Source organism: Phlebotomus argentipes, unplaced genomic scaffold (assembly GCF_947086385.1).
Source record: "Phlebotomus argentipes unplaced genomic scaffold, Phlebotomus argentipes genome assembly contig_32, whole genome shotgun sequence".
Taxonomy (NCBI): domain Eukaryota; kingdom Metazoa; phylum Arthropoda; class Insecta; order Diptera; family Psychodidae; genus Phlebotomus; species Phlebotomus argentipes.
Window position 1 is genome coordinate 1,871,990 of NW_026776187.1, and position 27,526 is coordinate 1,899,515.

The following is a 27,526-nucleotide window of genomic DNA, read 5'->3' on the forward strand; positions in this document are numbered from 1 at the left end:
AACATCTGAACGATGTTTGTTTTTTCTTCCCTTGCAGCCGGACGGAAGCGTGTACGCCGTTCCGCCGATGGTGTACGCTTATCCGCCTCCTATGGAGTCTGAGATGTCCGGCTACTTCCTGCCCATGTACGACCAGGCAGGCACACCGCGCGACTCTGGCCTGATGCCGGCGCCAACGCCCACGGCCGCTCTCTACCAGCCGGCAGCGGCGGCCGCCGCCACAGTGGTTCCCATGACGCCGTACGCCCCCACTGCCTACTCGAGCGGCCCGCTGTACACTCAGGGCCAGGTGGTCTACACGGCGGCCACGGATCAGTTCGGCAGTCCGGCGGCAGCTGCGGCCACGCCCCAGTACCCAATCCCTGCGTATCCTACCATGACGTATCCGTATCCCACGTACAACGGCACCACGACATATCAGGGCTACTGGGGCCAGCCGATGGCCACGACGTACTACGTACCGCAGCCGCAGCTGGTGCCGCATCCGGCACCTACGGTGAATGGGGCCGCTGGGGGAAGTAGCAAGAGAGGTAGTCCGCCGCAGAATGTCTCTCAGCAGAGCCATGGGTCAAATCCATCCACGCCGCAAACGACAACGTTCAATAATCCCTTTGGATCGGCGGGTGTTCCAGTCGCCACCGGCGATCCGGCCACTATGTACGCTTTACCACAACCTGTCTATCCCAACATGCTTCCATACGCGTCGCCGGCGACTGTGCCTGGACCCGCTGGTGCGGCCGTTCCGCACTTGCCTCATCATCCTCATGCTCATCACGCGGGAACGGATGGCGTGAAGATAAGGTTGCTCTCCCATCACGCTTGTACACACTGGGAATTGTTACTAACGAAGATTTTTCTTTTTGATCAGATACGGCGTGATGTCCTCGTCGCAGTCTCAGCCGGCACCGCAGGCGCATCAGAACCCCACGCACTCGGATTCCGCGCAGAACTCCTTCAATGCTCAGAGCTCGGGAACGCCACAGTCGGCGCCAAGCACTCCACTATCGCTGCCTCTGCCGCTTCCCACTGGACCCATGACGAAGGGCGGTCCGCCCATCTTCCCCACGCCTCCCATCATGACGAATGGCTTCGGGCCACAATTTCCCGGTGCCGTGGCGAGCGGAGAGAATGGCTACACGAACAGCTATGAGAGGAAGAACAGTGGCCAGCAGACGGGGCATCTGCACTCGGGCCAGCAGAACGGTGGACGGACTCGCAATGGGGCTCCGGGGAGACAGCAGAACTCCTTCGGCGGCAGTCACATGTCACAGCAGTCGGGCGGTGCTCACTCAACGGGACCGAGGAAGAATTTATCTCATGACAATACTCAAGGCAGTGCCACTCAGACTCGACCCGTGAACTCGGGACCCTTCCAGAAGCCACGCAACTGTGGCGACACTGGCCCTGCGGGCAAGGGCCAGCCGCACGCCGTTCCGATGGCCGCGGGTGGCAATGGGATGCAGCCGATGAATGCAGAGAAGGTGACAACACCGCGGGGACCACGTCCGAAGCCGGCGAATCTCGATCTCAGGCGCAGCAATAGTCAGCGCAACACGCCGAGCACCAACTCGACGGAGAGCAACAACTCACCCAACAGTATTGCCTCGAGCGAGCAGCAGCCTGTGTACATGGCGAGGGGCACGCACAATCCACCCATGGCGCATCATCCGGCCACTGCCACGGCCACTGCGGTGGGAATCGATCCCACGGCGTGCCACCAGCCCCTCATCGGTGCCGCATACAATCCAGCCGCGGGAATGTACGTGAAATTCGGCCAGACGTACTTCACACATGTAAGTTTGGGTGCCATTGATTTTCCCGCTGTGTGTAGCTGAAAGCCCCAAAAGCACTCGAAGGTCGCGTTGGGCTATTTAAATAGCTGGGAAAGTGTAATGAATTGGCAAAGCGTTCATGTCCAGCGATATTATTATTCACGTGCCAAAGGATTAGAGCGAGAGCGAGAGAGGGATTTCTGGAGTGGGTGTGTAAAAGCGCTGCTGACCTTCGAACTCAAGATACATATTTCAGGCAGAGTGCGAGTGTAATTATCTGATAGGAAGAGGAATGAGACTCAATGGATTATGGCAATAGATATTGCTATTAAAGCTCAGGGTGTCTAAAAATGCCTAATGAGATGCAAAAGAAGAAGAAGTTACTTTAATTGGGTGGGGAGAAAGAGCATTTGTTGTCTGACAAGAGTGTTTTATGTTATCTTCTTTGCTGTGTTGTCTATCTATTAGGTCCTTTTTGGCTGTGCGCCGAAACTGGAGTTTATTGTTAATTAAAAGGAAAAATGCTCGGCTCTTTCTGCAACGATTCGAATGACACAGCGGTGGCAATGAATAATTTTACTGTATCTCCCTTTTCTTTCTGCTCCTTCACAGCCAACAATGGGATTGACATCAAATCGCCGCTCGCCACCGACAGACGTTCGTCCGCCGCCCCTGACACCCATCGCGCCGGGGATGTACCCCATGAATATGATGCTGCCAGGTAATAAATATTTTATGAGGCTTAATGAAAGTGAGTGGCGGGCTAAAAAATGGTCTGTTGTGTCAAAAATAGCACCACGTCATTTGGGGCCGCGTCCAACGCATTCGGGTGGCTACAAGGGTGGCCACAAGGGTGGCCATCCGCCAGCTGGAGTGGCAGCGTCCGCGACGCCCAGATAAATCGGGCAGTAGAGAAGTAGCGCGTGTGTCCGCGAGGTAGAGAGAAAGACAGACAGACAGAGAAGACGACGGGGTTTGAATTGAGCGTTTCCAATGTTCCAGGATCTTCCGGCGATGCGAAAGATTGGGAAATTGAGTGAAGAGAGCGAGAGAGAGAGAGAGAGAGAGAGTCGGGATGAGATGGTTTGGGGTGGTTGGGAGAGGGTGACAAAAGATGCGTAGGTGGAGAGCGACAGAGTGTAGAAGAAGAGGGGAGTGAAGAGATGGAATAATAAATGAAATGTGCAAGAGATAAAAACGTGTGAGTGAGTCAAACTATTTTTAATATAATTATTATTATTATTATTATATTACAATATGATAAAGAATATATAAAATATACACCTATTATATGATAAATTAAAGATCTACAAAAGAGTTATTTAACATGTAAGGCAGAGAATATTTCGATAGAGAAGAAGGTGAAGAAGATATGAAACAACCGCCCGATAAGACCACGAATTACTGACAAAATGGGAATGTGTAGAGTGCGTTGGAGGAATGGACACACGAGACATGATGAAGATGTGCAGCGGAGCGAATTAGTGTGCAGGAAATGTGGGAGAAAGAAAGAGTGTGTGTGAAAGAGAATAAGAATGTACCGAAACTGTGAGAATTTGCCATATTTACTTAAAAAAAAAAAACAAGAGAAAGAGAAGGAGAAAAATATTATGAGGAATGAATAGTAAAAAAAAAAATGAAGTAAGAAAGAAGCAGAAAAAGAGAATAAATATAAAAGGGATAATTATTAATTAATAATAAAATAATTTCATCAAGTTATGTTTGACAACTCCTAATCTATTCATTAATGATTAAAGAAGTGAGAGAAAAAATGAAAAAAAGATGACGCAGGTAATTTAATAATTAAATTTATTATATGACAATGATCTCGTTTTGCCCCCTTTTCCCCTACGATTAAAGAAAAAAAACGATTGAAAGAGCGAGAAAGATGCGAAAGTGAGCGTGAGTGAGAAGCGATTCTAAACAAAAAAAAAACATCTCGAAATAATTTTTTGAATTTTTTATACAAAAAAAAGTTATGGAAAAAAATACAAGGAAAAGAGTATGACTACAAAAATCCATCTTATTATTTAATCTTTAAGCTGTGTTTTCTTCTGTATGATGAAATCAGAGAAAATATATTGTTTTTTTTCTTTCTTTTTCGAGTTGTATATTTATTTCGAGGTAGTAAACACATTGAAAAACAACAAAATTTATCAACATATTGCTATTGATGAGGTAAAAAAAGGTGAAAAATAAAGAAGAAAGTTGAAAGAAAAATTTTTTGTTGCCTATTCTATATACTATATACAAGAGAGAAGATGAAGGAAAACAAGTTGAATAAATGTGTTACTCTAAGATGAATATATTACGAAAATGTATTTATTTTAATTTATATACAAGAAATATATATATGAGGAATCCAGCAGGATTTTTTCTTTTGGAAACTGTTGCAGGGTTTCGCTGAATGAGGGCGGCCTTCCAGGCATTTTCGCACTTCCAGGTGATTAAATGCAATAGAAGGATTTGATGTAAAGTTATTTCTTTTGCCAAAGACTCGTAGGCAAATAAAAATATCCTGTTTCATGTAAAATACGCAATATTTTTGATAATTTAAATTTTGGCCCAAACTTGTCTCACAACGGCTGATTTTATGAACGAAGCCATTTTCGAACTTCCAGTTGTGGTGAATATTGTGGCGATGGTGAGGGGAATTTGACATGTCAAAAACTGCGGTTTTAGGTTACACAGTCTGAAAATTTTCTCTCTACATTTTCTACATTTTTATCAGATCTTCGGCCTCTAGAGTGTTTTCTATTGTGATAGCAAGTTAAATAATGTGGCATGAGGCGCGGAAACAGGAGAGGAAGATCCGTGGTATGCTGGTGGACTACAGAAAGCGAGCTGAACGTCGGCAAGACTTCTACGAGCGAATAGTGAGTGCAGTGCAAGAAGCTTCGCTTTCGCGATTTGTCTGAGCATTTTCCCGGTGTGTTTTACAGAGAGCCGATCCCACACAGTTCATCCAGATCCACGGGAGGAAATGCAAGATTCATCTGGACCAGAGCATTGCGGCAGCTGGCGACAGTCCCGCTATCATGCAAGTGATATTGATAAGACATTTTGAATTTCAAAACTCCCGAGTTCAGGACTTCCTGTGTGACTGATTCGGTGTCTGGGTTCTTGCAGGATGCCTTGGCAGGGTCATCAGGACGTCTTGATAGACAGATTCGATGGCAGGGCGCATCTGGACTACATAGCGCAGGTGGCGAAGACAGATGATTCGGACGATGTGAGCCAGGAAGAGCGCCAAACGAACTACGAAAGGTATCGCATCCTGGCGCAGAACGACTTCCTGGGCATCTCGGAGGAGAAGTACCTGCATCAGCTGTACTTGGAGGAGCAGTTTGGTGTGAATGCACAGATTGAGGCAGAGAAGGCGGCTGCTAAGAAGAAATCCGGAGGAGCCACGATAGGATATGTGTATGATGAGACAGATCCGGCGCCGACGAACTTCACAGAAACCCTCCAGGCGGTGAGTTCGACGTCTGGCGAGCGAGGAGACTCCTCAGACTCCGAACTGGACATGGATGTGTCGATAGATGTGAGCAAATTGGACACAAGTCAAGCGCACGAGCTCAATGAATACGGCAGGAATTATGGAATGAAGAGCAATGACTTCTACTCTTTCCTGACGAAAGACGCTGACGAGGCGGACGCTCTGCGACTGGCCAAGGAGGAGGAGCAGGAGAAGATAATGTTCAGTGGGCGCAAGAGTCGAAGAGAGCGCAGAGCTCAGAGGGACAAGAAGCTCACGAGGCGCCCTTTCAGTCCTCCCAGCTATGCGGCTCCCGAGGAGAAGCCACTGCTGAAGGAGAACAGCGATAAGAACGACAACAGTGACGAATCCCGTTCTCCTTCGCCAGTCAATTCAGGGAAAATCACGTACATTACATCCTTCGGCGGGGAAGACGAGCTGCAGCCGCACTCGAAGATTTCCATAAATTTCAATAAGAACATCAAGGGAGACGCGCTGAGCAAGGTCGAGCAATCGACGACGCTGGGCGCTCTTCTGGAGACCGGCAGACCCATGACGTACGCAGAGAAGGTGAAGCAGAACCTGGACAAGCTGAAAGCCATGAACAACATACCGCCGACGAAACCAGCGACCGCCACTGGCCAGGTCGAGTATGTGGGCAAGCCGGTGAGATATCTCAGGACAAACTCAGTTCATCGATCCAGGAGTCGATCGTGGGGCCGAAGCAGACGCAGAAGTAGATCGCGGAGTCGCTCTCGACGGCGACGGTGGAGCTCGAGGCGATCCAGGAGCAGTTCTCGGTCGAGTGGCAGAAGGAATCGCGTGTCAAGGAGTCGCAGAAGAGGACGCTCGAGAAGAAGTTCGTCTTCTTCGTCATCTCCATATCGACGGAAGAGAACTTACTCGTCTTCGAGTTCCTCATCTTCCAGCTCTTCTTCGACGAGTGAACGAACTCCGCCCAAAAGGAGTGGAGGACGATCAACGTCTTCGTCCTCGACGTCATCTTCGTCACCGGAGAGACGGAAAAGTGTGCCAGCGGCTCCGCCTGTGAGAAAGATGCCCAGTAAATCTCCAGCTCCTGTCATTCAGCCGATGCCTGTTGTTCCGGCGGCTCCAGCGTTGCCACAAGAGAAACCGGCAGGGAATGTCGAGGTGGTTGTGCAACCGCCTCCCGAAGTGCCTATCAAGCGATATTATGGACGGAAGCGCGAGGACAGGACTTCTTCGTCGTCGTCAGAAGCGGAGCCCACGGACGGTGGTGGAAGCAAATCAGGGAATGATTCTAGCTCGTGAGTTTCCACGCTCCAAAAATCAGGATGACCAAAGCGATTAATCCCCTTTTCCTTTTGGGGTTTCTTTTGCAGGACCAGCAGAGTGGCTACAAATTCAACAAACACAATCGTTGGTAAAACATCAGCACCAGAGACCAAAGTCAGTAAGAATTATTCGTTTTGTGAAATGCCTCGGTCACAAAATACCGTTCAAGATTAACTCCCAAAAAGTCAATCCAACACTTTGCCTCCCCCACAAGCGATTTCCATAAATCACGCAAGGAAGCAGCGATTTGTCACGCACAAGTGTTACAGAGTCTCTGCGAGCCACCACAGAGATCCTGATGATTTCTGTGGTCGCTCTGCTATCCGCCCATTCGGCTTTCCCACGTCACTAACTACCAGTTGATTTTGCAGGTCTCCGAGGCGTCCTTCAAGGTCAATCCCAGAGATCGTCTGAAGCGCAAAATGCAGATTCTGCTCAACAAGCAATGTAAGGATCTCCCTTTGTACTTTGAAGGGTTTGAAGGGAAGTTTTTAACTGAATTATCGCGTTTCCTTGCAGTCAAGGCCGACAAAAAGGCTGAAATCGAGAGGACAGAGCGTCAAATGCAACAACAGCAAGAGCGCGATGACGAAATGCGTGAATTGGCGCTCCGACTCCGCAAAAGGTGATTTGACAGAGATCTTTAATTAATAGGGTAATAATTATCCAACTTGCGCTTTTCAGGCAAAGAGAATTGCGCCACAAGTACGGAACACCGTCGAGCAGTCGCAGTCGCTCTGCTTCCAAGTCTCCGGTGACTCGTGTTGAAGAGGAGGATCTCTTTGCGCCACGCGAGGTGGAACGCTCCAGGAGTCGAAAACGCTCTGAGGATCGTTACAGAAGTCGTCGCGATCGCTCTCGTGAAAGATCTCGCGATGATCGGCGTCGATCTCGCGAGAGATCTCGCGGAAGATCGAGAGACAGCCGCAGTCGGTACAGGAAGAGCAGAAGCAGGAGCAGGAGTGATTGCAGAGACAGGAGGAGACGATCGAGGTCATGTTCCAGGTCACGACGCCGTCGTTCCGACTCGCGGGATCGCAGTTCTCAGAAGTGTGTTAAGAAACTTGTCGATTATTGATTGCATATGATGAATAAAATGTTAAGGAGAGTGGTGAATAGATGTATTTAAACTCAACCGTCTTTCGAACTGGGAAATCGACGCGAGCGCCTCTGTGTGACTGGAAAGTAGAGAACCGGCATTCAAACACCGCAGTTTGGAAAAGTTTGTGATTACTCGAGGGAAAATTGCTGACAATAGACTGAAAATGCAGTTTAATGGTGGTAGAAACAAGCGCGAGTCGTTCATGACGCCGCCAACACTGCAAAAATGCCTCAGCCGAGAGCTACAGGAAGTTCTGAGCCAGAGGAATCTTCTCACTGTGAAGTCGCGTCAGAAGAGTAAGTTACATTGGAATTTTCCTCTCAACAGAAGATGAATTAAAGCCTTTTCCTGGCTTTCAGTGTGTCGCCTGCTGGACACTCTGTCCGCAGAGAGTGAGGAGACGGAGAAGAGACGAAATCTCCGACAGCAGGCTGTCCAAGAGATCATCTCTTCAGAACAATCTTACATGCAACAGCTGAAGATTCTGATTGACTTCTTCGTGAAACCCTTGCAAAATCTGCAGATAATTGACAGTGTGACACATGCAGCGCTCTTTGGTCACATTGAGATGATGTATAATCTCAATGGGGAGCTTCTGAAGGAACTGAAAGAAGATACAGAGCGCGTGGCTGATGCTTTTCTGAAGCTGGCGCCCTTCTTCAGGCTCTACTCTGTCTATGCCTTCGACTATAAGAAGGCTCTGCTGAAGCTGCAGGAGCTCACAGAGAAGAATGCGGCTTTTCGGCAGTTTCTGGGCAACACGGAGTCACGCCCGGAAGTCCAGACCAAGCTGAACAGCCTCTTGATTGTGCCGATTCAGCGAGTGCCACGATATCGACTGCTTCTGCAGCAAGTGCTTCTCTACACAAGTCCATCAGACGGGGACTTTTCTGCACTCCAGGCATCTGTGAAGGAGGTGGAGACAACTGTGGAGCACATTGATTCCCTGGTGGAGGAGCAGGAGAACACCCAGCAGATGATAACGCTGCAGAATGCCCTGGTGAGTCGCACGCCAACGGTGATCAAGCCCGGACGCCGGCTCTTCCGCGAGGGAGTCCTGGAGAAAGTCTCAAGCACTGGAGCTTATCTCAGGCGCCACTGTGCTCTCATGTCGGACATCTTCATGTACAGCAAGATCGTGAAGGAGCGCTCAAGAGGGGGCGCTCTGCTAGAGAACTCTCTCCACTGTTGCTGCATATTTCCACTGAAGAGAACCAAGATCACTGAACTCTTTCCGGGCACTTTTCGCGTTTCCTGCCAAGGAGACGGCGTGATCTTCCGCACAGTGGACGTGCTGGAGGGACAGAGCTGGGTGGTGGCTCTGCAGGAGGCCATCTCCATGCACATTGAATTCCGGAAGACACTGAGAAAGGAGTCCAGCAAGCGACGACCTCTCAGGCGTCGCAAGGATGTGAGGAACTTTGAGTGTGACACAATTCTCAGTCCGAAGCGTCGTGGGGACTTTGAGAATGTCTTCAGGATGCAAGTGGACTCTGAAGATGTGGAGAATCCGAAGAGGGATTGCTTTCACCTGAATCCGGTGAATATTCTGAAGAGGAGAACGCAAGAAAGGACATCTCAGATGCCACCGAGGAAGATTCTCCGGCTGCGGAATGAAGAGCAGGAGCAGCGTGACATTCTCTTCCCACTGCGGAAGATTCAGGGCAACAAGGATGCTGTCAAGGAGGGAGAATCTCCAGTGGCGGCGAAGCAGCAGGGATGCGTGCGTCGTGTTCAATTCGAGGATCCTCCGGTGAGTGGAATTGCTATTGTTAACGACTCCATTATGTCTCAGTATGAGGGCATCATTCCGCGGCTGCCCAGCGTGTCTTCCTTGAAGGATAGAGTCATCAACTTTTTTTCGCGCATCTTTTAAACTTTTTATATATATTGAATATGACAGTAAATTATTTTATATTTATAAATTTATATCCTCTTAATTCGGAAATCCTTCGCATGAAGGAGTCAATTCTGTCTGGACACAGTTCATCATCCCAATTGCCGGATTTTTTGAAGTGCGATCCGACTATAATTCCCTGACATTTTGGGAAATATTCACTCACGTTATTCAGTGTGGCTCCTGAACCGATCAGGACGGGAATATTCAGCTTCCCTGAGAGATCGTCCAGATCATTAGGCTTGACAGGATCGCCTGTGGCGCTTCCTGTGACGATGACACCATCGGAGAGGAAGAATTCAGCGGCTTTTGCAGTTTCGAGAAGGCTCAGATCCTCTGTGATCGCGTGAGAGCTGTGCTTCTTCTTCACATCCGTCAGAACTGCCACACTCTCCGCGTCAATTGATCGTCGGTATCTTAGCAGACTTCCTGCGCATGCGTCCACAAATCCCTCGTCAGCAATGTGGTTGAAAACGAAGCCCTCAGTCCGGATAAATTGACATCCGGCGGCTTTCGCCACGGCCAAAGCCTGAGAATTGCCACAGGCGAGAATCTGTACTCCCAATGGCGTGTCCGGGAGGACTTTTCGCACTTCCACAGCAACTCTGGTCATCGTGGCCACGGTTTCCGGACCGAGATCGCGTTGTTGAACGTAGGGAATGTCGTGCATGTTCTCAATCATTACAGCATTCTGGAAAGAATGCAATCATCAGCAAAAGACTCAGCATGAAAGGCAAATTTACATTGTACAATTGAGGATCTCTTGTAGATTTCTGCCTCTTTGCGGACGATCTGAAGACTTTCCTCGAAATTGCCCCGATAGAGAGGAGTTCCTGGACAAATTTAACAAGACAAATTGATGAATTTGATTACCATTATTGAACAGAACTTACCAGGAAGCGCTGGAATGTGAATCATTCCAATTACTGGGCATTTTACTGAGGGAGAGAATAATCGTAAAAATTTTTGCATGGTCAGATAAACAACTGAGCATTTTTTGCTCGAAAAATAGTGTCTTCAGTACAGCAAAAACCGTGCTGTCTTGGGTGGTTTTCTTGCGCCACACACTCTTGCACATCAACAAGCTATGGAGGCAACAATTAAAAGTGTATTTCCACAAAAATAGACTTGATATAAGCCCAGCGACAGCGCGCAGATCAGTTGACGTTTCGTTTGCGCTCTGATAAGGCGTTTCTTTTGATATTCTCCTGCAATTAAAAGTGCCTTTCGTGGTGTTGATAATGGCTGGAAGGAGTGATTTGAATAGTCTGGAGGAAGTTCTGGAGAAGTACATTCCACCGGAGGAGCTGAGGGAGGTGAAGAGGATTCTCTATGGCCAGGAGAAGGAGTAAGATCACTGGCAATTGGTGTGGGTTATCAGCTTATCAGTGATGCTGAAGCATTATTTTGTAATTTATTGCAGGAAAACAATCGAGATATCAGGAGAGGCGCTGAAGATCGCGAAGGAGAATGATTTCGATGTGAAAGGATATCGCTTTGAGGCGCAAAAGGAGCACCTCAGACTGCCGAGGATCGTGCGCGTTGGTGCCGTTCAGAACAGCATTGTGGCCAAGACGACAGATCCTGTGGATGTCCAGAGAAACGCTCTGTTTGGCAAGATTGAGAAAGTGATTCAGGCAGCGGCTCTGGAAGGAGTGAACATCCTTTGTCTGCAGGAAGCGTGGAGTAAGTGCACAGAGCCCAATTAATTCGGAATTGCTGTAGATTGACGAGCGATCAATGTCTTTAGCGATGCCCTTCGCATTCTGCACGCGCGAGAAGACGCCTTGGTGTGAATTCGCCGAGTGTGCAGAGACTGGAACCACCACAAAGTGGGTGAAGAATCTCGCCAGGCAGCACAACATGGTGATCATCTCGCCAATCTTGGAGCGCGACGAGGAGCACGGCGAAGTGCTGTGGAACACGGCCGTGGTGATCTCCAACACTGGCCAATACCTGGGCAAGCATCGCAAGAATCACATCCCGCGCGTGGGAGACTTCAACGAGTCCACATACTACATGGAGGGCGACACGGGCCATCCGGTCTTCGAGACGGCCTTCGGGCGCATCGCCGTGAACATTTGCTACGGTCGCCATCATCCGCAGAATTGGCTCATGTTCGGCGTCAACGGAGCGGAGATCGTCTTCAATCCGTCCGCCACTGTGGGTGGACTCAGTGAGCCTCTGTGGGCCATCGAGGCGCGCAACGCGGCCATCGCCAATTCCTACTTCACCGTGGCCATCAATCGCGTGGGCACCGAAGAGTTCCCCAATGAGTTCACGTCGGGAGACAAGAAGCCAGCCCACAAGGACTTTGGGCCCTTCTACGGATCTACGTACGCCACGGCGCCCGATGGAGCTCGAACGCCCGGCTTGTCGCGTCAGCGAGATGGACTCTTGGTTACAGAGATGGATCTCAATCTCTGCCGACAGGTGAAAGATTGGTGGGGCTTCAGGCTCACTCAGCGCCTTCCTCTCTATGCCGAGTCCCTCGCCAGAGCCTCAAAGCCGGACTACAAGCCGCAAATTGTGAAGGAATAGTCTAAGATTGAGATTCACAGGGATATGCGGACGCTACTGATCAGAGAGTGGAAGTAATTAGTCTCTCAAGTCACTTTTTTTGTAAATCTTGTCTTTATATATTTTTGCTTCAGGGAATTCTCTTCGGATCGATAAAATTAATTAATAATAACATTTTTGCCAATAAATATTTTCGATTAAACTAAAATTCATGTTCTGAGTGTGAAGGCGCCGCCGTGAAATATTTCACAGAGCGCGCGAAATGGGCAGAATCAGTTCTCAATAAATACGCCTGATGGCGCCAGTGATGTAGAGACATCTTGCAGCCACCTAGCGGAAATTTAATCGAAACACAGCAACTCGAATTGTGCAAAATTTGCTGAATGACAGCAAAACGTGAACCAAAACAATGCATAAAATCTGCATTTTCCTGCTATTCCTGCCGCTTAGCGTCATCCACGCCAATGAATTTAAGGGCCTCCAGTTCCTCATCAACATAATCACCGGTGAGTTCATGGAGTCGAAGGGCCGCAGCCCCGCAATTCAGCTCCCCAACTCGGAAGAGATGAGCGCTGTGACTGGCCAGACGAATTTCTCCTTCGTGGACTTCATCAGCCACCGGGAGAGGAGGATGTGCTTGCCACACGATGTGTACGAGGCCCAGGCGACCAATGACTCGGACGGGAGTCAGAAGTCGAAGAACGTGCGCGTGAAGTGCATCCCAAATGCCACGGGCAACAAGACTGTTCAGGTGGTGCAGTCGATGAAGGAAGTTGTGAGCCTCCTGTCGCCCCACGGGAACAGCACGAAGCGCAATTTGCCCGGGAAGTGTGTCCTGGTGCTGTTCTTCACGCGCTCCTGTCCCGGTAGCGCTCTGATGGGGCCTCACTTTGTGGCGCTGGCCAAGGTGTTCCCGAATCTCACGCTCGCGGCGATCGACGCCTTCAAATACCACAATCTGAACACGGAGTTCGGCATCATCGGGCTGCCCACGCTGATGCTGTTCCACCAGGGACGCCCGGTGGTGCGCTTCAACGACACACAGTCCACGGTGAACAGCTTCATCAACTTCGTGACACGGCACACGGATCTCTGGCCGCCGTCCATCCAGAACGCCTACGTCACGTCGGAGGACTTCAACGGCCCGCTGCCCAACAAGGTGGAGTACGAGACGGACTACTATCTCTACCTCGCCTGGGCGTTCATCGTCTTCTGCGCCGGATACTACTTCACCAAGTCGCGCCTCTATTCGCAGATCGTGGAGATGATCCAGAGGAACTGGCGGGAATCGGAGGCGCAGATAGAATAGTTCTAGTCATCGCTGTAGCCTTTGTAAGTACAATTAAACGTTTAAGTTATGATCTAGACCAGCAACGCATTTTTCTATCCTTCAAATCCCTGCGACATTCACAAAAGGAGGCGGAATTGAAACGCAGTCGGTTCGTTTTGTTGTATTTATTTTACTTTAGTGACTTTGTTTAATATAATAATGAGATAATATAAATTTAAAATGGTGGTTGTAAATTCGCTAAGGAGCTTTTTTTTATCATAGTTTAGTAACTTGCTCAATAAATCGCATTCTTGGCCAACATTTGCTCATCTCCTCTTCCACAATAAACGTGTACAGGGTGTACAGTATCAACAACACATTGAAAGTGATAAATAATTTGATTCTTTGAGACGGTATAACATTTAAAAGGAGCTCATCTTCACGAAATGTTCAACAATAAATTAATGCGCAAAGATATAGTGAGAAAACTAAGCGAAAATCTCAGTTTTTGGTGACAAATTGTACTCCTCCTCCTCGAGCTTGTAGAGATCCATCAGCTGAAAATGGAGAGAAGGTTAAACTGAGGCGCAACAGAGAGAGGAATAGAGACTCACCTTCTGGATGTCGTGCTTCAACTCCTCAAGCTGCTTGTCATGCGTGAGCTTGAGTTTCTCCTTCTCTCGTCCCTGCTTGATCGTTGCACTCTTCTTCTCATCCATGAAGCGCTTGATGTTGTTCTGCTTCTTCTCACGCAACCGACGATCCTTCTCGCCTTTGGTCTTCAGCGTCTTGTCATTGGCCACTTCTTTGGACGTCTCCACTGAGATTTTCGCCTGTCGCGAGTTCAATTCCTTCACCTCGCGCTCGTGCTTCGCCTCCAGTTGCTTCATCTGCGCCAACTGATTGGTCTCCATGATCCTCTTGAGGATATCAATCTGGTCCTGCAGCTGCTGTCGCAGCGTCTCCCACTCCTCCTTCTTGTGGGCACTGTCCATCTGCGTCCACTGCGTGATCTGCTCGGCGATCACCTTTCGCACGGACGGATCGTTCTTGATTTCATCTTTGCCTTTGCCCTTGCACAGCTTCTCCAGCGCCGCATTGTGCAGCTTCTGCGTGGCTAAGCGCTCCTTGGCGTGCCTCTTCTTCATCGCCTCCAGCTCCTTCTGCTGCTTCCGCGCGATCTTCTGGAAGCCCTTGTCCTGCTTCACGCTGTGCAAGTTGATGGGATCAAAGACAAGTGGCGGTTCCTCCTTCTTCTCCTCCTTCTTCTCCATCTTCGCATCACCGCCGCCGGTCTCCTCGATGCCCAACGACTTCATGTTGCTGGACCTCTCCTTGGCGGCTTGGTTGAAGCCCTTGGGATCACTGAGAGCCGCCATGAAGTCCTCAAAGCCGTCCGGCACATAAATCTTCAGGTCGATGTTGCAGAACAGCATGGGCAGCGACATGGGGAAGTTGGCGTCCGTGCGGAGGGAAATGTGTCTGTATCCCGCCTGTAGGCCGTCCAGTGGCAGAATCCTCTGCCCCAGCAGCTTCCCGTTCTCATCGTACACGCCGAAGCGCAGCACAGCCAAGTCCGGCAGGACGACTTTGCGGAAGAGGAAGGGCTCCTCATTGTAGACGGGATTGAGGCCGTTGGCGGGCACCATTCGCGTCCGGAACTCCTTGCGCACTGTGTCGGACGGCAGGCCGTACATGTCCACCTCCACATATGTTCCCACCTTCTTATCCGATAAGAATTGACCAGCAATCACTTGGACGGCACACTGGGCGGCAATCACGCCGTCCACGGGCGCGTCCGCGAAGGGATCGAAGTTCCTGTCGCCGCGCCGCATAAAGTCCGGCTTCAGGAGGTAGCCACAGTTGCCGTTGTACTCGAACTTGCCCTGGTTCAGCTGCATCGGCAGATCGGAGGTCTGGAAGTTGAGCGACACCATCTGGCAGCCGGCATTCCAGAACACCTGCGGCATGTAGTTCGAAGAGTCCGCGCGCGTGCCTTTGGGATAGATTCGTGACATTTGTCTCTTGTTGTAGTTGACAAAGTCAATTGCCTGCTGCTTCAGCAAATTCATGCCCGTCGTCTCGGCGAAGGACGACATGTTGTGGTGGATGTTCTTCTGCTCGGACGCCTCGAAGGTCTGGAACTTGATCGGCTGCGCATAGTTGATCATGGACGACAGCCACGGGTGGACATTTGTGGTGGATCCCGTGTACTGAACAGCCGCCACTTCGGCATCTGCACCATCTTGCGATGCTGCAGCTGGTATTGGAACGATTTCTTCTGGCTTCTTCGCCTCCACCACAGTGCTGGCGTCCTCCTTCTCCTCATTCTCATCAATGACAAACTGACCCTCGAGGAAGAGCTCCAGCTCTCGCTTCTCCACCTCTGGCTTCAGTCGCTTGTTCTTGATCAGGATCTTGCGCAGGAGCAGCGACGGGGGCGGAAGAACGGCTCCCGGCTCGAGTGGATAGTCTGGAATGGGCTCCTTCAGCAGCAAATCCCCGAAGATCTCGTCGCAGTACTTGGCCAACTTGTACTGCTGCGAGCGACTGCAGTGATTCTCGAAGGACAGAATGATGGGGAAGTCCGATGTGACAAATGCTGTGTCTCGAATGGCCACTGCAATGATGGGAAATTGATTATATCGCAGAATTCTGTAGGAAGTTCGCGCTGTCACACTCACAGATGACATCCTTGAAGAGAATGTCGGTGCACATCGCCATTCCGTGGGTGATGATCGGCTCCTGATCCTCACTCTTGCCATCCCAGCAATCCAGCTCGACACACCGACACCCGGCCAGGAGAACCTGCCGATACATCTCCACCGAACTCTTCCCGCCGAACTGGCGCCCGGACAAGTAGGTGTTGTGGGAAGAGTTGATGTAGTAGTGCGACAGTGGCTGGTCCATGTCCATGTAGATGTCCAGGCGATCCAGGAAGACTGGCGCATTCTCGTCCGACATTAGGTAGCGAATGAATCCATCCTTTGTCAATCTCTCTGCAAAAGAGAAGAGACAGTCAAGTGAGTGATTTGTTTGAAGGGTTTTTTTTGGCTAAGAGTTACTCACTCCCTGCAATGGCCTCTGGATCCTGCTCGTACGTCTCTATAATCTCAAAGGCTCGCTTCTCATCATAGAAAGGATAGAGAATCTCATTGAGTCTTGGATCTCTCTGCTTTTCGTTGAGAAAATTGATGAACTGCTCCAAATTTATACTCTCCGCCTTTCCCTCTGTGATGCTCTGGAAGAGCTCCTCAATGTCATTCCTGGGACAGATCTTGTGGTACAGCTCGTAGAACTTATCAAAGGTGAAGTCATCCTTCTCGATTGTATCATTCTTGCCACTTGGAAGACCCAAATCAGCCAGACACTGATACACCAGCTTTTCAGTTTTTCCTGCAAGGCGAAAGTCAATCGGTATTTATCAATTGTATTAGCAATATTGTCAGCTTGCAAATGCACCTGAAGCAAAGGTCCTTGCCACGACTTTCACTGGTACTTTTCCACGGGGATCAACGAGGAATCCGAGGCGCATCCAACTGAAAGAGTGACATCATTACTATCCGGCCAGCACTTTTCGCATTCAACACAGTTTGTAGCTACACTTAACAATGGCAAATTCACGAACAATGCATTGTTAGTCAATATCATAAACCAGAAGAAGGAACATTTTGCGATAAAATAGCACAAAAATTACCACAAAAATGCATAAAATATATATATACGTCTAGTGAAAGGCATTTTAGAGATAATACAGATTTTTTTTTCAGCAAAGAAATATGATGACAAAATATCAAGGCGAGATTGTTGGACTTACTGTTTCATTAAATTCGTCCGGGGACAAACATTGTTCATTTTAACATTATGTGTAATATCTCGCAATCCTTGCTGCCAAATCTACACGCGTGATAAAGTACACATAAAATAAAGAAAGAGAAAAAAGAGAAAAAAACACATGCAAGTAAACTCCATGCAAAGTGAGGTGTTAAGTCTCGTTAAGTGTCCTAAATTAAGGAGAGCGCAGTAATAAAAAAAAGGAAAATATGTCATAAAATGTCTCTGGAGAAACTTAAAAAATATTTATAAATATTGCTTGCAAAGAAACGTCCTTTTCCAATTTGTGTAATAAAATCACAAGACAAGAGAAAGTCATGCAGAAAATAAATTTTTTAACACATTTCTTTTGGTGTCTCATTTCCAAATTCATCTTTGCAAATGCCTCGAATTTTGTATGGATTTCTTGTTCACTTACTGCTTCTTCAAGCAAGTCATGGGACAAAAGTTATTTGCCTTTACATTATGTGTTATATTCCGTAATCCTTCCAACCAAATCTATATGGTAATTAGAATAAGATTTCATGGTTATAGCGTCAAAACATAGTTATTCTCTTCATTTATGCTTTGGATTCTGTCACTAAAGAAAAAATATACAACTCAACTTGGTAAAATCATACAAATTGGTATAAAAAAAAATAAGTTAAATTCACTCCTGTACAGAAATCCTTACAGTGTAATTTGTGTAGGAATTTCAGTACAAGTGATCAGAAAATCTATTCTGATGTCACAAAACATACAGATTAGTGTGGTTTCTTTTTTCTGTTTAGAGGAAAACTTAAAGAAAAAAGGTCAAATTATCAAGTAAAACGAAGGTTAAAAGGGGACAAAATGCAGTATTTTCATCACCTTTGCCGTTGCTGCGTCGGGACAAATAATGTGTTGGTAGTTGACATTGATGTAGTCCGTTCCTGAACAGATGGTCAGAGATTTCTCCTCGAGAGTTTCGCCGTGACGTGCCAGAAGTTGGTTGGTTAGCTTCAGATCTTTCGGAAGACCTCCAGCACGAATGTCACTGACTTGGCACAGTTCGATCACATCGCCTTCCTGAAAAGGACAACCATTCGATTAATTCAATCCAGAGTCTTCGTCTTTGTTGGAAAAATTCTCTTATTTTTCATGTTTAATTTGTTCGTTGTTAAGTTGTTCTCGAGCAGATGAATTAGCGCTCATTTGATACAAAAAGACTCGTTAGAGGTTAAAGATGTATTCACGATTCTCGCAAAATTAAGAAATGGAACGCTTATCATTGAAGACGCCGATATGAATGGCAGTTAGAGTTTGAATAAACGCTTTTCCGTGCAGAAAAATTCAATCTCAATCACACTTTTATCTACGCTCTAAAAAAACCTATCAAAATACATAGGTGTACATCAAACGTATAAACACAATTAAGATAAACATACTGAAGGTAAAAAGCTTTATTGCCACATTATTTAGAGAAGAGGAGATGAAATTGTTGCGCTGACAAAGCCCAATAATTCGGTCTGTCTCTGGAGTTTTTTTTTTGATAAGTCGTCACGAGACTGAACCGCTGTGCCAGCCAAGCACTTTCCGTCTCGTGTTGCACAATCTCAGAGTGCGTTCTATTTTGCTACATCCCTGGAAACTGTGCGACCGGCATATCTTATCTCCTGACAGGCAACAGGCAAGACAAGACATAAATCTCCTGAGCAACTTCGCGAAGCACATTCATCATCACCGAGTGTCTCTATTGTAAGGATATTGCGGAGATTTAACGTCCCTTTTTCCCGATGATCCGGAAAAGTCATTTGAACTTGACAGAGAGCCAATAAAAGATCGTGAATTCTCCAATGCTAAATGCCTGTGCAATTAGGCATGCTGATAAGAGGGAGAACAACAACTCTTCTCTCGTCCGTCGCAATTGTTCTCGGTTCGTGGCGCTTTCGCACCTATTTTTCTCACGTATGGGCCGTAAAAAGTAAAAATACCGTGCCATTTGCGACGCGAGACGGCGACGTGGGGCGCGGGAATGGGCGGAAAAGGTGTTCGATTACTTACGCGGCCTTCGCTCTTCCAATAGATGAAGAATCCATATTCATCCACCCTGAAGAGGCACCCAAACTCCGTCTCGATGTTGTCCTTCTCCTCTGTCCATCGATCGAACATCGAGCCCGTGAGGAGTGGCTCCGGCACGGGGATTTGCCAATTGAACTCAAATTTCTTCGTCATTTTCCTGGTGGCTTTTTCCTCTGCGACACCACAACGAAAAAAACCGCGATGTTCACCTGACAGACATATTCGAGGCGCGCGAGAGGGAGAAAAAAATCAATGATGTGAGCGACTTTTTGCGCCTCCTTCGCGGTATTTACCTGACTTGGAGACTCAATATTGGTATCACAGAGCGTCCCTTGGCGACAATACACGCACTAAGTGTGGTGGAAAGTCAAATTTCCACCATGTTTTCTCGCGAATTCTTCACTTACAACGAGTAAACAAACCTTCAGGGTCCATTTGCAAAAATAGACTAACCGATGACGTCGCGCCGTGAGATCGGTACTAGAACTCACGCGAGAGAGCGGCCGAAGAGAGCCGACGCAGGTACGCTCACGAGGTGCTTTCCGGACGGAATGACAATGGTGGGACCGAATTCCGCGACTGCCGCTCACTACTGATGGTGTAATTCAATTAAAAACGCCTGAGGTCTGTTTGATTTTCTATGGATTCGGGCTGCTTGAGCAGCTTGGGAGAAACCTTACAAAAAATGTGACTATACAGAGCTTTGCAGTGAACGGAGAATTCTTCATTTTATGCTGACCACTTTCTTCCTCTCCCGGTAGAGACACATTTGTTGAACTGAAATTATACATGAGATTTTTCTATTATTCTTTCCTCTGGTTGTGATTCATTTTCCTTACTGTAGGGATCGAATTTGATAATCTCAATTTTGTCAGCCAATCTTTCCCTCCTCTGGATGTATTTATGTCCGGAAACTACACTCTCCATCAGAACAAGGATTTCCCTAGGAAGAACAGGGGAAAATTCATTTAATTGCCGCGTCAAGCAGAAGTCTTTCCGTGTGACGGAGTTGAGTTTACTCACTTGCTTTTGGCTCTCTTCAGCAACAACTGTGTTAATTGCATTTTCACCTAGGAAAATCCTCAGTTTGCGAATTGCCGAAATTATCAAAAGCAAAACACGGGATTTTTGACAATACGAATCCGAAATTGTAGTAGAATGGCGATGGTTTGTGTCTTTGCTGACTAGGTTCTCTGCCACCAAAAGCCGGGCGATAGAAAATTGAGAATTGTTTGTAAATTTTATTTTCATACTCCTTTACAATTATTGTTATAATATACACTGTAGAAACTTACGAAATCAATTTGCAAGCGCTTGTCTCGCGACTCAGAAGATGCTTATGGGCAGAGAGAGAAAAAAAATTATGTCTTGTCCGGAACACTTTTCGAGAGCCACTCCATGTACGGCGGATTCCCGTTTTCGATGGGCAGAGAAATGACTTCGGCCACGCTGTACGAATGATTGTCCCTGACCAGCTTGCAGATCTCATCTACGCGACTCGTGCGCGTCTTGATCATCATCAGCACTTCGGAGTCTTCGCTGATTTTGCCGTCCCAGTCGTAAATGGATGTGATTTGCGGCACGATGTTGATGCAGGCGGCCAGCTTCTGGTTCAGCAGCAAGTGTGCCAGCTTCTTCGCCGAGTTCTCGTCGGGCGTCGTGACGAAGGCCACGGAGTGTGTTCCGGGCTCGTACTTTGAGCTGGAGGATGACATTGTTGCAAGGTTAAATTTAGCCGGCGAGCGACAGAGCAGTGGAACACCGCTGAGGTACAAAGCTCCAATGAAGACTTTGCTGAGCAGTCTCATCCGCAACAGAAGAGGTCCTGGAAAACAAGAATTCACTCTCAGTCGAAGGATGCGTAGAGTGAAGAAGTCCAGAGAAACTTACTTGATTGCGTATTCTGTTTTTATGCTTGCAATGTTCTTATCATCATTCTTTCACCACCACAACTGTATAAATAGACTGGAAGCAGGGACACCAACATTAGCTACTCAAAATTAGGTTCTCCGACGGAATTTAAAGTTCAGCGGGGAGTTTTATTAACCCTCAAGCGGTCAACAAACTAAATCACATGTTGAATTAATTTTTAACTCATATGCTTAGTGAGAAACTAATGTTAAGACTAGAGAAACATTTATGGTTAATGTTTAACATTCCAATTCTTGAATGCAAATATCAGTTCAAAAATGTGATTTCTGTTAAATATGTTTAGTATCATTCAGAAACTTTGGAAATTGCAAGAACAATTGTGGCTTCACTTGAAAGAGAACAAATGTTATTCAATATTAATCTTAGAATATTCCAATCATATTTCTGCATACAAGACAATTTATCCTAAACTCTAGATATGTCAAGTAAAAACGGCATTTATAGCTACACATAGAAAAGGATAAGAAAATATTCAGATAAATACCGCGTGGAAACTAGAAAGGACGTGGTGAAAAACGTACGTGCATAAATACTAGCGCATTTCTTCCTCAGTGTCACGCAAAATAATTGCAATTCCATTACCTTGTTCATGCAGAGAGTTTCCTTTGGCGTTGGTTTTTTTTTGGCTAACGTTTCGTGGCTTTTTAGGAAAAGGAAAAATATGACAATTTCCCTAAGAGTTTAAGATGTAATTGTCTCTATATTAAGTTATTTACATTCACATCTCCATAAATACTTACTTCATTTTCATCACACAGCATTTATACTTTCATATCTATTGTGGTACATTTTGTTAGAAAGTATGAAATAATAAATAAAAGAATGTTAACATTTTAACAGCAATCATCAATTTAATGGTGCTGCGTGAGATATTTTGTTGGAAAAAAAAACAGGACAATTTGCATTTCACATAAATTTCCACTCAATTCGAGTCTCAATAATTGCCCACAATTCAATAGTTTCTCTGAGGACATCTTTCTCCTCCCCATTCTTGGCAGTCTTACAATCTATTGAACTATTAAGTATTTTTGAGTTAGAGAGAGAATACAAAATAAGAGCAAAAAGTCGGTAAAATCGATTAAAAAGTGTTTTGATCTGATACAGATCACAATGTTTCAATTCTAGAAAATATTTAATTTTATGATCAGTCTTGACTTTTTTTTTTAATCTCACAAAAGAACAACAAAAATACCATCATTCACACACAATTAAACTAATAAAGAATTTTTCTACAAAATTACAAGTTGTGTTACAAAAGTGGAGTAATTACTGTGGAGAATTAAGAAGATTCACAGCCAAATTGATATTTTTTTTTCATCTTCATCAAATCAACTTTCTCTTTCCATAGTTTGAGGAAAGAGTTGGAAAAATCTCTATGTATTCTACAATTAATGTCTCTTAACACTGCAAGGCAGTGCCTAATACTTTTCTTTTGTACAATATCAGAGAATAAATAAATAATAAATAGGAAATAAATACAAAAATACAATTTCAAGGTTTTTCACATACATTTTTACTTCTAAATAATTAATTGATTCTTTTTTTCTTCAAATACATTCTTCTTCATCCCACGACGACGGTGTCCATCGATGAAGTTGCGTTCCTTAATGTTTTCGGATGAATAAATACCTCTTTGTCCACTCGTCGTTGGAGTCCTTCCAAATGTCAGCCACTCTCTCTCTCTCTCTTGCATTAAGTATTTTTTTTTAGTATGTATACTCTTCTCAACATCTACCCTTGAAGACTACTGCTCTTCTCTCTCATTCACATCTCTCTGTTGAAGTTCCTGCTTTACTGCGTGTGTGTGTCTTCCTCACGAGGAAAACGCCTAAAATCTCTCACTAGTTCTCTCCATCTGTGCTTGCAGTAGTCTCACAGGAAATTCTATGATAATACAGCGTTACGTTACTATAGCTGAAGGGGGGGATAATGACAAACTTCAATGATCATCTCTCGACCGAAGAGACGCTGGCGTGTGTGAAAATGAGGAATAGTCATTCATCGATGAGTGGCGCGCACGGCTGTGTTGGTTTAATGTCGCGAACGGTGCTCATCACGATCCTGTCGTCTCTCATCGTCACGCCGAATGCGTTCCCTGTCGCGTGTCGGATCCATGTAGTACTTCATGTCACCTCCACCCAATTCCGAAGATTTTCTCGGACGCGAACGACTGCAGCAGTGCAAAAACGCGCGCTCAGATCAATCAAAATCTCAACTATCAAGTTAAACTGCAACAAAAGAACTCACCTCTCGTCTCTGTAGTGTTCAGCATTTCCACCTCCGTCGCCTCCGCTTCCGCCGCCACGTTCACGACTTCTGGATCTGTCGCGGCCCTCGCGAGTGCTCTCCCTATAGCTGCTACTCTCGCTGTGATAGCGCCTAATCCAGAGAGAGAGAGAGGGAGAGAGAGAAAGAGCGGAAGGGCATTAAAGCAAACGCTAAACACAAAGTCCATTGACTCACCCTTCGCGGTCTCTGTCCCTCTCGCGGTCACGGTCACGGTCGCGCTCGCGTGATCGCTCACGGTACCGCGATGTGGATCTTTCGCGACGTGCTCGCCTGTGAGATCGATCTCGTGAGCGAGATCTCTCGCGACGACTGTAGCTCTTCGTCTCAATGCCGTGCAGCGTGTCCTGCAGGGAGCTTATGAGGATCTTGCAGCGCTCATCCTGAGCCACTTTAGACTGTTTTATCAGCGAAATCGCCGTCACCAGAGTCTCAATGGCTGACGAATACTCTCCAGCGGCGGCATCAGAAACGGCTCTGCAGAGACGGAATATCAAATGGAAAATCCTCTTAAAAACAGTGGATAGAGTCAATAAATACCTGGCGATGGCTGAGCTGCTGACTGTGCGATTTCTCGCCATGATCTCCTCAAATTCCGCCTCACTGACTTGCGGCGTCGGAATGCCCTGATCCGGGAATGGCGGTCCCACGGGCTTCCCGGCAGCTCCTGGCCACGGGCCACGCGGAGCGCCCTGGCCAAAGTGTGGCGGCGGATGTGGCTGCATGTTCTGCTGCGGCCCACCATGTGGAGGCCCAATTGGCGGATGTTGAGGCGCTCCCGGACCACCGCTCTGGTTGAAGAAGGCCGGATTCACGTGCGGCGCCGGCTGTGGATGGGGCGCATGTGGAGGCCCCACCATTGGCTGTGACGGCGGACCGCGTGGGGGTCCTTGCATATGAGGCGGCCCCTGTGGATGTCCTTGCGGCGGTCCCTGACCCGGGAATCCACCGTGCATCGGCGGCCTATTCCAATCCGGACGCACTCCTCGCGGTGGTCCGCCAGGCCCACCTTGGAACTGGAAGGCAAGGAGAGGAGTGTGAGATAACAATTCTTGCACACAAAGCAAGCCTGCATATGACTAAGAGATAACTTAGCACTTAACTATTTTAGGTTACTTCAGAAGTTCAGCGTTCATTGACAAATCTATTCTTTTATCTCTTTTTTTTTAGATAAAATCACAACTCATTCTTTTATCCTGTAATTTGTTACATTATTTCTCTTCAAATTCCTCTTTATATCAACTCATTGCGTACATGCAACAGTCAAGGGTGAATTTCATGACTTATATAAACTTCTTTCTCTCTCTCTGTCTTCGATTGACACTCTTCTAATAGGTTTGATAGTTTAGTGATCTTATATGTGGCCCAAGGCATTACCATTGGTCGGTGCTGGGGCGGTCCAGATGGCCCGCCTGGCATTGGACCCTGGCGCGGCGGGCCGGACGGTCTCGGCGGCCCATTCCACTGGGACTGGGATTGGAACCTAGGCGGCCCCTGTGGCCCCTGCGGTGGCTGATTCATGTGCGCTCCCTGGTGCATTTGCATCTGAATAGGCCATAAAAATCAGTAATGTTGCATTCAATCTTCACAACTCTATTTTACAGCACTATTTTACTCAGATAGATTCATATTAGTAGGGGAAAAAACTAAGAATTAACAAAAAAAAAACAACCAATAATGATACTGAATAGAAGAAAAACATAATAATGTAACATTACTGATTCTCAACTTGAGAAAAATGACTATTAACATGTTTATATAGAGAAACAAGAAATAAAAAGATTTACAAAAAAGTATATGTATAAAGAAAAAGGAAAATAACAATGTTCACGACACGATCAAACCAAAAAAATAATAATTCAACATAATATTCTTGCTTGACTTCTTCTCAAAGAAAGTATCACAAAGAGCATACGTTTCACTTTACCTACTCTTAAATATCAGAATTAACAGGTTTTGAGTTATAAAAGAAATGTTAATGTAGTTCTTGTTCAAATAAAATATTGGAATAATACAAATGTAACATTTTCCTGTCGATAGCAATTAATTTTTCCATCTCATCTTATAAATGTTTGTATTTTTCCATAAAAGTAAATACTTTTTTGATTCATATTTCATTGTCTTTTATAAAACTTTCACAACGAAAATACATTTTTCTTACGTAAATACTGTAGGTAATAAGATATTTTGTAGTTATTGAATTTTTTTTTGTTACATTTCTTCAAAATCATAAAAGACTCTGCAAAACTGCATCATTTTTTTTTATCAATCTTCTCCTTACAAATTGTGCAATTTCTGTACTTTCTCTTCCATTATATTCTCTAGAGCCTGTCATTCTCGAGATCATGCCAAAGATAGTGACAAAAGTGTGCTACTCACGTCCATTCGTGGTCCTCCGGGCTGCCCGGGCGGACCTCCGGGCCGCATTTGGCCCTGCATGTGTGGCGGCCCACGGATGTGCGGCGGCCCGTTCGGGTTCATCATGCGCGGCTGATGACCGGGCGGCGGACCGCCCTGATGCGGCGGTGGGCCGCCCATGGACGACGGTGGTCCGCGAGGCCCGTTCGTGGGCGGCGGATTGGGGCGCGTCTTCTGCTGGCTCTCGAACTGATTCAGCGCCTGCTTCGTGGCCGGCGTGACCATCGGAATCTGGCCGTGCATTGTCTTCTTCGGCAGGCGATCCATGGTCAGGCGCATGCTCGACTCAGAGCCTAGCGTGATCACGCAGAAGCCCTTCGATTGGCCATTGGCGCGATTCTCGAAGAACTTCACGTCCTGAAAATCTTTCACGCCAATATCCTCAATCACGTCCGCAATGTCCTGATCCGTGGTCCACTGAAAGAGGCACAAATTGCATATGATTAAGCGAGAAATTCGTGCATCTGTTGAAGCTTCAGTGCGAAGAAAATACCAAATTAGTACTCCAAATATTTTATTGTGATAAAATAAATGGCTTTCTTGGACAATTGTTATCAATTTTCAGAACCTTGTAAAAATAATAATAGTAATATCATATAAAATAAGTTTTTCATTCGTACATTTGCCTCTAAATTAAAGTCTTTTGGTCACTGATTAACAGGTTTTAGAGATAGTCTTCTGTTAGCCATTCTAGAGGCGAAAATAGCGCACATTATCGAGCATTGAACTCTCCAAAATACAGTCAATTCTGTAATCTATTCATCACAATCAATTTTTATATGCAATTTGCATAATTAGATCAATTAAGCTATTCACGAAATACATGTTTTTCTACCAGTAATCACAGTGTTTTCTCAATTACAAACTTTACTTATCTACAATTTACAGTAATATTCTCTGGGCGTATCACAGAATTACAGATTAGCGAAAAAGTTACAGCATCTTCTTTTTCATCCCTCGCCCTTCATTAGACAAAATCAAATACTTCGGTACTTGCCGAGGTCTTGAACTTCTTTCCCGGCTTTTTCGCCCACTTTTTGGGTGCGTTTTCTCTAGAGAAAATTGAGGCAACATTTACCCAATTGAGGTTTCCGATGTACAGTTGATAGCGTCTTCCCATGTGATTGGGCGCCAGGTTGTTGCTGACATGATGGTATCCGCCATTCGTCTCGGAAGTCTCTGACCTGTCCAGCGAGCGGTCGCCCCCTTGGCCGCCGCCATCGGAGCGTGGAGTGCCCCCCGGCTGCGCCGTCAGCACATCATCGTACAAATCCACCCCATCTCCGCCGAAGTCGTCCTGCAAAGCAGACAGAAAGCGCGTCACAATTCACAATCTTCACATTTCCATTGTCTTTTCCCCGCCACTCGTCACCTTTTGGTTGTAATCTTGGTCCAAATCGTCCGCATACAAGTCTATTGATGCATCCGCCATTTTCTCCCAAAAAAGCTCTCACACAACTTCCCGACACCGGTTTTCTCTCTGCCCAATTATCACCCAATTTTCTACACTTTCCCAAGAAATTTCACCACAATACACTGCAGGAAGGTCCAAAGAATAGATTTACACTACAATTTCAGCAAATACCACTCGATTTTTGGGGTAAATGTGAGTGAAAAAAGAGTAACGCCACTTTCATCACACTTTCCGGAGAGATGTTCG

At 46.6% G+C, this 27,526-nt stretch overlaps 10 protein-coding genes across 19 annotated transcripts in view; 5 read left to right on the plus strand and 5 right to left on the minus strand.

The window, feature by feature from the left end:
- LOC132264293 (protein encore) overlaps nucleotides 1-3,358 on the plus strand; it is a 38,104-nt gene extending 34,746 nt beyond the window's left edge. For all 7 annotated transcript variants that reach the window (XM_059764413.1, XM_059764421.1, XM_059764417.1 and 4 more), the window contains 4 exons: nucleotides 38-801; nucleotides 869-1,793; nucleotides 2,385-2,493; nucleotides 2,566-3,358. In XM_059764413.1, the coding sequence (XP_059620396.1) occupies nucleotides 38-801; nucleotides 869-1,793; nucleotides 2,385-2,493; nucleotides 2,566-2,672 (1,905 nt within the window). In that variant the 3' untranslated portion in view covers nucleotides 2,673-3,358. The remainder of the gene's footprint in view (nucleotides 1-37; nucleotides 802-868; nucleotides 1,794-2,384; nucleotides 2,494-2,565) is intronic.
- Nucleotides 3,359-4,410: 1,052 nt separating this feature from the next.
- LOC132264287 (CLK4-associating serine/arginine rich protein) lies at nucleotides 4,411-7,678 on the plus strand. 2 transcript variants are annotated; one of them, XR_009468528.1, is made up of 7 exons: nucleotides 4,411-4,648; nucleotides 4,715-4,812; nucleotides 4,902-6,539; nucleotides 6,615-6,685; nucleotides 6,939-7,014; nucleotides 7,087-7,192; nucleotides 7,252-7,366. XR_009468528.1 is itself a non-coding variant. In XM_059764407.1 (7 exons), the coding sequence occupies exons 1-7, from the start codon at nucleotides 4,550-4,552 to the stop codon at nucleotides 7,643-7,645; spliced, it is 2,478 nt and encodes an 825-aa protein (XP_059620390.1). In that variant the 5' UTR covers nucleotides 4,411-4,549; the 3' UTR covers nucleotides 7,646-7,678. The 2 variants fall into 2 exon arrangements, 1 of the variants encoding a protein (XP_059620390.1); XM_059764407.1 differs by having other exon boundaries at nucleotides 6,615-6,681; nucleotides 7,252-7,678.
- A 101-nt stretch (nucleotides 7,679-7,779) lies between these two features.
- On the plus strand, nucleotides 7,780-9,545 carry LOC132264244 (putative protein tag-52). The gene is made up of 2 exons (XM_059764359.1): nucleotides 7,780-7,965; nucleotides 8,029-9,545. Exons 1-2 carry the CDS (start codon nucleotides 7,833-7,835, stop codon nucleotides 9,543-9,545), a joined length of 1,650 nt encoding a protein of 549 aa, XP_059620342.1. The 5' UTR covers nucleotides 7,780-7,832.
- LOC132264290 (uncharacterized protein F13E9.13, mitochondrial) lies at nucleotides 9,372-10,548 on the minus strand. Its single transcript, XM_059764410.1, has 3 exons — nucleotides 10,460-10,548; nucleotides 10,317-10,399; nucleotides 9,372-10,257 (listed from the first exon to the last, which is right to left on the minus strand). Exons 1-3 carry the CDS (start codon nucleotides 10,536-10,538, stop codon nucleotides 9,577-9,579), a joined length of 843 nt encoding a protein of 280 aa, XP_059620393.1. The 5' UTR covers nucleotides 10,539-10,548; the 3' UTR covers nucleotides 9,372-9,576.
- A 138-nt stretch (nucleotides 10,549-10,686) lies between these two features.
- On the plus strand, nucleotides 10,687-12,264 carry LOC132264288 (beta-ureidopropionase). The gene is made up of 3 exons (XM_059764408.1): nucleotides 10,687-10,914; nucleotides 10,990-11,252; nucleotides 11,317-12,264. Exons 1-3 carry the CDS (start codon nucleotides 10,808-10,810, stop codon nucleotides 12,105-12,107), a joined length of 1,161 nt encoding a protein of 386 aa, XP_059620391.1. The 5' UTR covers nucleotides 10,687-10,807; the 3' UTR covers nucleotides 12,108-12,264.
- A 188-nt stretch (nucleotides 12,265-12,452) lies between these two features.
- Nucleotides 12,453-13,456, plus strand: LOC132264289 (thioredoxin domain-containing protein 15). The gene has a single exon (XM_059764409.1). The coding sequence runs from the start codon at nucleotides 12,496-12,498 to the stop codon at nucleotides 13,393-13,395; it is 900 nt and encodes a 299-aa protein (XP_059620392.1). The 5' UTR covers nucleotides 12,453-12,495; the 3' UTR covers nucleotides 13,396-13,456.
- A 70-nt stretch (nucleotides 13,457-13,526) lies between these two features.
- On the minus strand, nucleotides 13,527-19,720 carry LOC132264286 (1-phosphatidylinositol 4,5-bisphosphate phosphodiesterase). 3 transcript variants are annotated; one of them, XM_059764403.1, is made up of 9 exons: nucleotides 19,524-19,720; nucleotides 19,213-19,439; nucleotides 18,040-18,237; nucleotides 17,174-17,253; nucleotides 16,819-16,895; nucleotides 16,426-16,752; nucleotides 16,041-16,355; nucleotides 13,971-15,976; nucleotides 13,527-13,913 (listed from the first exon to the last, which is right to left on the minus strand). In XM_059764403.1, the coding sequence occupies exons 2-9, from the start codon at nucleotides 19,381-19,383 to the stop codon at nucleotides 13,845-13,847; spliced, it is 3,243 nt and encodes a 1,080-aa protein (XP_059620386.1). In that variant the 5' UTR covers nucleotides 19,384-19,439; nucleotides 19,524-19,720; the 3' UTR covers nucleotides 13,527-13,844. The 3 variants fall into 3 exon arrangements, with proteins under 3 accessions (XP_059620386.1, XP_059620387.1, XP_059620388.1); XM_059764404.1 differs by lacking the exon at nucleotides 17,174-17,253 and adding an exon at nucleotides 17,609-17,688; XM_059764405.1 differs by lacking the exons at nucleotides 17,174-17,253; nucleotides 19,213-19,439; nucleotides 19,524-19,720 and having other exon boundaries at nucleotides 18,040-18,196.
- A 135-nt stretch (nucleotides 19,721-19,855) lies between these two features.
- LOC132264292 (large ribosomal subunit protein bL33m) lies at nucleotides 19,856-20,385 on the minus strand. The gene is made up of 3 exons (XM_059764412.1): nucleotides 20,254-20,385; nucleotides 20,070-20,173; nucleotides 19,856-20,007 (listed from the first exon to the last, which is right to left on the minus strand). Exons 1-3 carry the CDS (start codon nucleotides 20,292-20,294, stop codon nucleotides 19,955-19,957), a joined length of 198 nt encoding a protein of 65 aa, XP_059620395.1. The 5' UTR covers nucleotides 20,295-20,385; the 3' UTR covers nucleotides 19,856-19,954.
- Nucleotides 20,386-20,462: 77 nt separating this feature from the next.
- LOC132264291 (protein CutA homolog) lies at nucleotides 20,463-21,399 on the minus strand. The gene is made up of 2 exons (XM_059764411.1): nucleotides 21,121-21,399; nucleotides 20,463-21,055 (listed from the first exon to the last, which is right to left on the minus strand). Exon 2 carries the CDS (start codon nucleotides 21,036-21,038, stop codon nucleotides 20,592-20,594), a length of 447 nt encoding a protein of 148 aa, XP_059620394.1. The 5' UTR covers nucleotides 21,039-21,055; nucleotides 21,121-21,399; the 3' UTR covers nucleotides 20,463-20,591.
- Nucleotides 21,400-22,651: 1,252 nt separating this feature from the next.
- Nucleotides 22,652-27,469, minus strand: LOC132263983 (cleavage and polyadenylation specificity factor subunit 6). Its single transcript, XM_059764019.1, has 8 exons — nucleotides 27,239-27,469; nucleotides 26,945-27,163; nucleotides 25,828-26,283; nucleotides 24,826-24,993; nucleotides 23,989-24,464; nucleotides 23,626-23,925; nucleotides 23,410-23,541; nucleotides 22,652-23,332 (listed from the first exon to the last, which is right to left on the minus strand). Exons 1-8 carry the CDS (start codon nucleotides 27,296-27,298, stop codon nucleotides 23,194-23,196), a joined length of 1,950 nt encoding a protein of 649 aa, XP_059620002.1. The 5' UTR covers nucleotides 27,299-27,469; the 3' UTR covers nucleotides 22,652-23,193.
- Nucleotides 27,470-27,526: the final 57 nt, after the last annotated feature.